The sequence below is a fragment of the Rhincodon typus genome, chromosome 2, assembly GCF_021869965.1.
Source record: "Rhincodon typus isolate 14 chromosome 2, sRhiTyp1.1, whole genome shotgun sequence".
Classification (NCBI taxonomy): Eukaryota; Metazoa; Chordata; class Chondrichthyes; order Orectolobiformes; family Rhincodontidae; genus Rhincodon; species Rhincodon typus.
In genome coordinates this window covers 131,024,088-131,034,613 of record NC_063333.1, presented here as the reverse complement: position 1 = coordinate 131,034,613, position 10,526 = coordinate 131,024,088, and the positions used below count along the sequence as shown (strand labels likewise).

The 10,526-nt window shown below is 39.2% G+C and overlaps 1 protein-coding gene across 1 annotated transcript in view; it reads right to left on the bottom strand.

Annotated features, from left to right (window-relative positions):
* Positions 1 to 8,780, bottom strand: part of brd9 (bromodomain containing 9) — a 79,982-nt gene extending 71,202 nt beyond the window's left edge. The window contains exons 1-4 of the mRNA XM_048609049.1: positions 8,670 to 8,780; positions 5,876 to 6,011; positions 3,152 to 3,212; positions 1,934 to 2,078 (exon numbers count right to left, since the gene is read on the bottom strand). Of these exons, the coding sequence (XP_048465006.1) occupies positions 1,934 to 2,078; positions 3,152 to 3,212; positions 5,876 to 6,011; positions 8,670 to 8,780 (453 nt within the window). The remainder of the gene's footprint in view (positions 1 to 1,933; positions 2,079 to 3,151; positions 3,213 to 5,875; positions 6,012 to 8,669) is intronic.
* Between the last annotated feature and the right edge of the window lie 1,746 nt (positions 8,781 to 10,526).

The following is a 10,526-nucleotide window of genomic DNA, read 5'->3' as shown; positions in this document are numbered from 1 at the left end:
TGGTACGTGAGGACGAGGGGGATTCTTTTTTGGTTCTTATTGCGTGGACGGGGTGTGAGGGATGAGGTGCGGGAGATGTGGGAGACACGGTTGAGGGTGTTCTCGACCACCGAGGGGGGGACGTTACGGTCCTTGAAAAACGAGGACAACCGAGATGTACGGGAGTGGAATGGCTCATCCTGGGAGCAGATGCGGCGGAGGCGAAGGAATTGGGAATAGGGGATAGCATTTTTGCAGGAAGGTGGGTGGGAGGAGGAGTATTCTAGGTAGCTGTGGGAGTCGGTGGGCTTGAAATGAATATCGGTTTCTCGGTGGTTGCCCAATATGGAGACAGAGAGGTCCAGGAAGGGGAGAGAGGTGTTAGAGATGGTCCAGGTAAACTTAAGGTTGGGGTGGAAGGTGTTAGTGAAGAGGATGAACTGTTCGAGCTCCTCGTGGGAGCACGAGGCGGCGCCGATACAGTCATCAATGTAACGGAGGAAGAGGTGGGGTTTAGGGCCGGTGTAGGTACGGAAGAGGGATTGTTCCACGTAACCTACAAAGAGGCAGGCGTAGCTTGGGCCCATGCGGGTACCCATGGCTACCCCCTTTGTCTGTAGGACGTGGGTGGAATTGAAAGAGAAGTTGTTGAGTGTGAGGACGAGTTCGGCTAAGCGGATGAGGGTGTCAGTGGAGGGGGACTGGTCGGGCCTGCGGGACAGGAAGAAGCAGAGGGCCTTAAGGCCATCTGCATGGGGAATGCAGGTGTAGAGGGACTGGACGTCCATGGTAAAGATGAGATGTTGGGGACCGGGGAATTGGAAGTTCTGGAGGAGGTGGAGGGCGTGGGTGGTGTCACGGACATAGGTAGGGAGTTCCTGGACCAAGGGGGAGAAAATGGAGTCTAGATAGTTGGAGATCAGTTCGGTGGGGCAGGAGCAGGCGGAGACAATGGGTCGACCAGGGCATTCAGGTTTGTGGATTTTGGGAAGGAGATAGAAGCGGGCAGTGCGAGGTTGGGGAACGATGAGGTTGGAGGCCGTGGATGGGAGGTCACCGCAGGTGATGAGGTTGTGGATGGTTTGGGAGATGATGGTTTGGTGCTCAGGGGTGGGGTCATGATCAAGGGGGCGGTAGGAGGTGGTGTCGGAGAGTTGGCGTCTGGCCTCGGCGATGTAGAGGTCAGTGCGCCATACTAATACCCAACTTAATACCCAACACAGCCAATGGTTTGACTCTTGACTTTGCTCTTCCATCACACACTGGCATAGAAGATAATATCAGCGAGGCCATGGAGAGCAGTTAACACCATGACAACCCTAGGACAACAATCTTTTTATCATCAATATATGCCACCCTTACGCAAGAAAATCATTTATCATCCATTCTTCACAACATTGCACAGTTGACCAATCAGCAGCAAAACTATTAACATATACTAATTTATTTTCTGCTGACTGCACTTCTTAGGGAATCTTGTGCTATAATGGCAGTGTCCTTATCCATGGACCATAAATTCAAGGTTCAAATCTCACCTCAGCATATGATGGCAATAGAAGTATGTCATAACACGTCCTTAAAGGCTGATTAGAAAAATATTAACCTATTAGAAACACCACAACCTGGCCAATAAACAGTTAACACTGCACCCATATTCCCATCCTCCAATATATGCAACTCTTTCATCTGTTCCAATTATTCCTCCAGACACTGTGAAGAGTGTGCTGCCTGAAATGTTCAGGTCTACCAATTCTTCTAAGAAACTTTTTACAAAAAAAAAAATTACTCTTTTCAAACTGAAAGAACTATTCTCACCATGAAATTGTTCAGACAACTTTGAGAAGTCTTATTGAGACATTAAGAATGCATAAGTTGGTTTGAAATAATAAAAATACTAACTGCTACATTTTGAATATATGTAGGTTATTAGGTTTATCTCCTGTGTTAACTTTACCTTAAATTCTGTAATGGAGTTGTATTCATTTGCTAGGATTTTATCTTTCATAGTGCTGAAATCCATTGGATGTTTGATTATCATAGAATAACCAGGTGCAATGCTATCCGTAACAGGGAACGCGAAAAATCCATGAGGATCTTTTCTAAAACAAAACAATTTTTGATTATGATTTAAACACAAGTAATAACCAGACCAATTTCCAACAATCACTCTTCTTTCTCCTTTCCTCATCTCTCTAAACACTTCTGGATATTTCAATGTGAAAAGATTTTAAAAAGAAACTTAATATAGTGGTATGTTACTGAACTAACAGCACTATGGTCTTGTCAAATTTATAGATCTCAGTGAAGTTAGTTTATGGGTAATGTTGTGCCTCAGCAGCCTGAGCTATGGTAAGCAAAGAAAGCCAACAAGGATTCCCGCCCAAGAGGGAAAGACATCCTCAGGCTGCTGTGCATTATCTGCAAATTAAACAAGATGGGAAGATTGATTTGACAATGAGTGAACAATTTCTTCATATTTTATGAAGCTTTTTTGGTCTGTTTACAATGTTCAGAGAACGCTTTCGCTTCCCAAACTGTTATGAAAAGTATTGAAATAGAAGTGTGCACAAAGAGTTTGTGGTTGAGGACACATTGAATAATAACTGTAATTCTTTCCTCCAACACGCAACTGAATAACTTCTTATACTCATGATCTAGACTCACAAAGAAGAATGGTCACTTTTTTAAAGTATATAGTGTATACAATGTCCTACAGGTGCTTTTAACAGTACAAATACAAGTTCTATTATTAACAAGTCATACTCCTCAAAAGTTAGTGTGCAGAATAAAACTTTGTAAAATACAAGATTGAAAGCACCTTGAAGCTTTAGCAAACTGTAATGCAATATGCTGGGAAAGAAGATTGTGCCCACTGTGCTTCATACAGTATGCTCTAAATGTCAGACCTCTCACTCTAGATAGGTGGAAAGCAAAGGTCAGAATTTTCCCCACCAGGGAGAATGGGTGAAGGAAGATATCAACAACTGTAACACCTTATAGTAGACCCGTGCACCTGCACCGGATGTAGCTTGGATAATCAATCTATCCTCCCAACCCAAGAAGACAAATATAGTTAAATAGTTTTGTAAAAAGGCCCAAACTATTTAATTGTTGCTGGTTTCATGTGAATATGTTTTGAGATTACATGTCATAGTATGGCTGTAAAACGTACCTTTGTAACTGGCGCAAAAAATGCTCCAATAGCTGCTGCAGAGGTGTATTCTCACTTTCCACTTTTAACACAAACAAAGATTTTATTAGTATTGAAAGATAATGGCATACAATCCGTAATTGCTTACACGTATCTTCTCACATTAAAACGTGATGCAATATATGCCATGCTGTGGGATCTTTATTGTGAAAGTCGCTATATGAATGCAAGTATCTACTAACAATGTGATGAAGGCTTATTATTATTTTGTACCTTGGATTCTAAAATCAAGGTACTCGGGTTTTGGTTTTGCATTCAATGGAGGTAACTTTTTTTCAAAAAGTGGCAGAGCTTTTTTTTAAGTATTGGGTCAAACAGTTTTTCTAAGAAATCATGGGACTTAAGCTAAACAACTAGGCAAGCTACCTTGTGAGGTAATTGCTGAAATACTAACTTGAGCTTTTGCAACATACAGAAAGAGTGCTGTGGGTCCTGAAGCAGCTTCAGTTCATAAAATCCACATCATCAGATGTGGTGTTTTAGCAGCCTCAAAATAGTGAGTGTCAGGAAAAGGTCAGCGAATTAGCCTACCTGTGTATTTCAGGGAGAGGGGAGAACTACATTTTGTGAATGAGCAGAAAGTCACTGAAAAGAAACACTTGTGACCTCATCAGTTGAGTAAGAAATTAAAGAGTGGAAATAAGAGTGATATTTCACTTGGGTTGGCTATCTCTAAAGGACGTTGATGGGAAAATAGCTCCATATTTCTGTTTGCTGTTTAATGCTAAGATCGCTCTGAAGTATCCTGTAGCTTTGATTTTTTTGCCTTCATTCATGTAGTAAACTTATGTTGCTTTGTTCAAAGTATGTTGGTAACCATGCATGAATATATTTACTATCTAACCACTGAAGTAGTCAGTTTGCAAAAACAAAACCTATCATCTATAAAGTGAGGTTTCACATTGAAACTTGTTCACTATTATTATGAGCTGGGCTCAGAAAAAGTGTTAAAATATTTAGTAATAGCAAATTATTAGGATATTCATGCAATTAAGCATCCTAGCATGTATAAAATTTAGCGATAGCTCACTTATAAGTTGTTCAACAGTGCCAAGCTACGTCTTTTGCTAATGCAGCTCCACCCTGGTAATCCCCAAGTCAAGGAGATGGCTCCTTGTTCAGACTTAAAAGTCAAGTGGGCAGGCTGCAATCTCACAAAAGGCCTAGCGGCTGTAGATTTATTACAAATAAGTAGAAAATGTAGATAAAATGCATTTAGGAAGTATTTTGTTTTTGGTAATTGCAAGGCTGGCAGCAAAACTAAAAGTGGATATCTTAATGAATATAGACAATTATTTTTTCGGTTTATCTTGGATAAGGAATAAGCAATTTAAGACTTCAGAAATGTTTTCCTACATTACAAGAATGGCTACATTAAAAAAACAACTTAATCGACTATCAAATGCTTGAGGACATCTTGGGTTTGTGATCGTTACAAATAAATGCAGATTCTTCTTTGTTAATGAACAATGGTCTTTTGTAATCTCAGCAGGAACTTGATTACTTTTCCTCCTTCATGAAGGCAGCATTGTTGTACTGTACAACATTCACCGATACCTATTAAAATGTCTGGTCTTTAAATGCAACCCTGGATAGTAAATGCTAAATAATTATTTGACCACATATCATCAGAGAACACCACCACAATATGTAGCCACAAAAATCTATTTATGGCACCAGAATCACTGGAGAATGATCAGGAGTAGGATTCTTTGTGCACTATTTTCTCCTCTTTAGCTCAACATAATTGCAAGAACCTCACAACTGATTCTGCAAGATTGGTCAGATCCTTGACTGAAAACCTTCCCACTAGGTGATTTATTGGACTGATTACCATACGATGTGATATAATTTCTAAAAATGGCATTGCTATCTGCTTTCTTTCAAAGTAGATTTGGTATACACTTAGCAGTTTATTTGCAGTGACACAAGCTTCTTACTTCAAACTGCAGTCATGGTAAGCAATCGCAAAGAAAAATTAAAGAGTAAAGCAATAATATTTTTGAAGTAGTATTAACCAAATTAGATACTTCCTGGCTCATGTCTGTATTCCACTATTCCACAACAATATTAAAACATCACTAACAGTCCCAACTAAAGGCATTGGAAATGCAATACTACTTAGAGGAAAGGTCTCTAAAACATTGCATCCCTGATCCCATGCTAATTTTGCATGCATCACCCTGCCTCATTGTGAGAAGTGAATTGGCATGACTAAGCTCCAAAAGAACACAACAGGAGTAGTAAAGGAGAAAACAAACCCCTAAAAAAAAACAGCTCAACACATAGCATTTTAGAAATGGTATTTTTTTAAAATTACATCGAAAGACAACTAGGAATGGCCTATAATTAGAATCATCCGAGTCCATAACCATTTATGTTCTCTCTTGTATAAGTGACATATATTACAGATGATACCAAGTTATAACAAAGCCTTGAATGCAACTAAAATAAAAGACTGTAGATGTTGGAAATTGAAAATGAAAACGAAAACAGAAATTGCTGGAGAAACCGAGCAGGTCTGGCAGCATCTGTGGAGAGAAAACACAGTTAACATTTCAGATCCAGTGATCCTTCTTCAGAACTGATTTCCACAGATGCTGCTAGACTTGCTGAGTTTTTCCAACAATTTCTCTTTTTGTTTTCGATTTCCACCATCTGCAGTCTTTTTTTTTCCACTTTTACCTTGTTCTTTTGTTCTGCATGATCGGACTGGTCGATCTGTTGGGGGTTCAACTTCAATCCTTTTTCCTGGATCAAACTCATCAGCATCAGCCTCGCTGTCCAAATGTTCTTTTTCACGTTTTCGTTTCTTCTCTTCCTGTCACAAGAGACCATCAATGTCAGTTGGTAGAATACATCATTATGTCTAATTCCATTGAGGGATGTCATTGATATAGATGCCCCGAGACTGGTGAGCTTTAACAATCTACAGAAGAATATGATTAGTTTTGTCCCACCACAGTAACAATAAAGGTGCAAATGAAGTTGATTTCAAATCTCTTTTTAACTACAAAATATGCAACAGTAATAAATCTCAGAAAGCACAAGCCAAAAGGTTCAGTTTATTTTAGAAGAATGTGTAAATAACAACTTTTCCCAAAAAAAAAGCTGCATGACGTTTTCAACTTTTATATTGTTCGAGGACAAAGTAGATGGACAGGTCATTAAGCCAACTGGTATGAATGTGGTATGGTACTCAATACTTCACTCACAGACATGCATGTTTGTATCACTGCAGTACAGCAAGCAGAACTGCACTCAGCTTTCAGTCTCGTTTTGCAAACTGTCTATGTAGCTGTCAAAAACACCCAGCATTTTCAGTTTGATACAGTGCGAGTTGTGTCTTGCTCAGACTGGTGTTGATGTATTATATATACACACACATTTATTTTCAAGACACTTAACAACCAGTCAAATATGACATGCAAAGGGTTGGTTCATATGGTCAATACATTTTCTAATGTGGTAATGGTGCAACTACCCAAGACAATTGATGTGACTGGCATATTGTACTGAAATCAGTCAGAGAACTTACGGAAACCTGAACAGTTTCTAAAGTCAGAAAACATTAGTACATAAGGTACATAACCATTGGTCTTAATGTCTTGACCAGCCAAAATGGGTGTGAAAAGCCTCTGCCTTTCTGAAGTGTTCAAGCTTTCAGCTCAAGATACTGTTTTGAGCTACCACACAGATACCTGATCTTCAAGACATAATGTTGGTGAACAAATGTTACTGGTCTTGAACCTGTAACTAAGTGAGATTAAGGATTTGTTTAATATTAACAAATCTTGTTTCTTCAGGGAAAGTATACAGCCAAGAAGATACTATGGCATTGGGAAATGATGTTTTACACAAAAATCTAGAAAATATTTATACATTCAAGTTCTGCAACATTGCTTTACAACATCATTTTCCTCAGTATGCTCTTGGGCTAATCTGGACGTTATAATCCTTCATGCCTCCATTACCTAGGTGACTGATACAATGAATAAACGTGGAATGCAAGATAATAAATTGACAAATGTGATCTCCGCTAATACAACAGTGGCCTCTAACAACGGGCATTTGTAAAATATTTTAAAGCACTATGTCTCAGAACTTTAAATCCCAAATAAATATTCATTCTTGCAATCTCTGCTAATTAGGTCTTCACAGACATTATGGATACTTTATCATTCCATCAGAAGCCACAACAGGAAAAATCCAAAAACAGATCCTCTCTACTTTGTTCAGTCTCAAGCATCGTTTAGGGTCAAGGCTGAAACACAAACTTGGAAACTCTGTAGTTATCAAAGTGCAGGAAGAACAACATAGGTCAAATTTCAAAACATTGTTTATCTGGGACTCTCAGACATACTTTACTCTCTCAAATATGGACAGGTAAGAGAATATAATATCAAACCAGAAGTCAGATAGGTAACATTTACCAATATTACAACACAGGGATGACAAGCCAAACTAAATCAGTCTCTCTAAGACTGGATTTGCAATATAGTGAAATTAAAATATTTAAGACCCTCAAACTTCCCCCAATTGTTCCTAACCTGATTTGATGAATGACAGACCTCAAACACCAAGTTCAATAAAAATGAGGAATTTATTGTAAATACTGTAATTGTAGCAAAGCAAAGCTAAACAACAAGGTAATCTAATTAAGGCCATAACAGATAGGAACTAGAAAAGGCCATTCAGTCCGTTGAATATGCTCTGCCATTCAACAGGCTCGTGGCTGTTCCAACACACCTCACATCCACTTACCTGCCTTTTTGCAATAGCCCTTAATTGGCCTACTGTTGTAAAATCTATCTCAGTCTTAAATTTACACAAGGACTCAGAAAAATATCCTCCTCAAATCATTCTTAAATTGCTTTATTCTGAAACTGTGCCGTCTGGTCCTAGACCCTTCCATGAGGGGTAATATCCTCTCAGCATTTGTCCTGTCAAGCCCCTCAAGGATTCTAATTGTTTCAATAAGATCAGCTCTCAGTCTTCTAATCTTCAGTGAGTAGAATCCCAACCTGTTCAGCCTTTGCGTATAAGACAATCCCTCCATTCCAGGGATCATCCCTGTTAACCTTCTCTGAATGCCCCCAATGAAATGTTCTCTTTTCTTAAATAAGGGATCCAAAACTGCTCACAGTACTCCAGATGTGGTCTCTGCAGCACCTTATACAGTTGCAATTAGATTTCCCTCATCTTATATTCCAATCCCCTTGAAATAAGGGTCAACATTCCATTAGCCTTCCCGATTACCTGCTGTTCCTATGTGCTAGTCTTCTGCATTTCATTCACAAATAGCCCAAACCCCATTGTGTTGCAGCTTTCTGCACTTTTGCTCTATTTCTCCATTCCAAATTGAACAACTTTGCATTTTCCCACATTGTAGTTATTTGCCAACTTTTTGCCCACTTAACCTATCAATATCTGAACTGTTTGTATGCCTCTTACAACCTGTCTTTTCACCTATTTTTACGTCATCTGTAAACTTGGCTACAGCACATTCAATGCATTCCTTCAAGTCATTAATATATGTTGTAAACCCTTGTGGTCTCGACACTGATCCCTTCGGAATCCCACTGGTCATAGTTCGCCAAATTAAAAAAGAATGCTTCATTCCCTCTCACTGTTTTCTGTCTATTAGCCAATTCTCTATCCATGCCAAAATACCACCTCAAATACCATGAGCTCAATTCTTACGACTTAACCTTTTGTGAGTTATCTTGTTGAACACCTTCTGGAAGTCCAAACGCGTATCGGTTTCCCTCTATCCACTCTGGTTGAGACTTCCTCGAAAAACTCTAATAAATTAGTCAGACACAATTTCCCTTTCATGAAGCCATGCTGAGTCTGCAATGATTAGGATAAGTTTTTCTTAATGTTCTGCTATTAATTCCTTAATAATTGATGCCAATTCTTTTCCATCAATAGATATTAGGCTAATCAGTCTATCGGTTCCCACTTTTTCCTCTCTCACTTTTTGAATAGGGGTACCACATTACCAATTTTCCAACCTTCTGGTATTTCTTCATAATCCAATGAGTTTTTGAAAATTTCAACCAATGCTATTTCAATTGTTACTTCTTTTAGGATCCTCGGATGCAAGCCAATAGGTCCAGGGACCTAACCTGCATTTAGCCCCATTAGTTTGTCTAAAGCTACTTCTTTAGTGATAGTGATGGCACCTAGCTCCTTCCCCGTATTCTTTATTTCGAAGTGTCTTCCACTGTAAAGACTGATGAAAAATATCTGTTTAACTCCCCTTCCATTCCTTGTTTCCCAAGACCGTCTCCCCAGATTCAGTTTCTAGGGGATCTATATTCACTTTGACTGTTCTCATCCTTTTTATATATTTAAGAATCTTTTATTGTCAGCTTTTATGTTCCTCGGTAGTTTGTCCCGGTAGTTTATTTTGTCTCTATTATGTTTTAAAGATTCCATTGCTGGATTTGGAATTTGTTGCAGTTTTCAGGTCTATCACTGACTTTGGCCTCCATACATGCTTAATTGTTCAACTTAATGCTCTCCTTAACATCCTTGGTTAGCCAAGGCTGGTTTATCCCTCTCTTAGAATTGTTCCTCTTTACTGGCATGTGTTTTTACTAAGAGTCATGAATTATCTATTTAAATGTCTGCCAGTGCTTGCTTACTGCATTTCCTGCACTTCTATCCAACCAGTCTACTTTATCCAACTCTATCCTCATTTCATTGTAATTCCATTAATTAAAGTTAAACACGGTTGTTTCTGACCTAAGTTTCCCACTCTCAAACTAAATTTAAACTGTATTATGTTTGATCGTTATTTCCTAGGGAATCTTTTACTCTGAGGCAATTTATTAAACCTGCCTCACTACCCATTACCAAATCCAAGACAGCATGCTCCTTGGTGGTCCATGGTATACTATCCCTAAAGCACTCTATGATTTGTTGTTGTAGTTACCCAATCAACATGAAGATTAAAGGCACCCGCTATTATTGCTCTATTCTATTTAGATGTTCCTGTTATTTGTTAATTTATAGCCTTTACCACAGAATAGTGGATTGAGATGAGTGAGTTTTGGTCAAGTCTTTTTGTGGCCAGTTGGTGTTCGTGTACCCTTGTTGTTAGTTTCCTTCCTGTTTGTCCAATGTAATGTTTCTCACAGTCTCTGCAGGGGATCTTACAGATGACATTGGTCCTGTCCATGGCGGGGAGTGGGTCTTTAGTTCGGGTGAGCAGTTCTCGTAGGGTTGATGTGGGCTTGTGTGCCACTCTGATGACCTCCTATGACCGCTGGGCATCAGAATGGCACACAAGCCCACATCAACCCTACGAGAACTGCTCACCCGAACT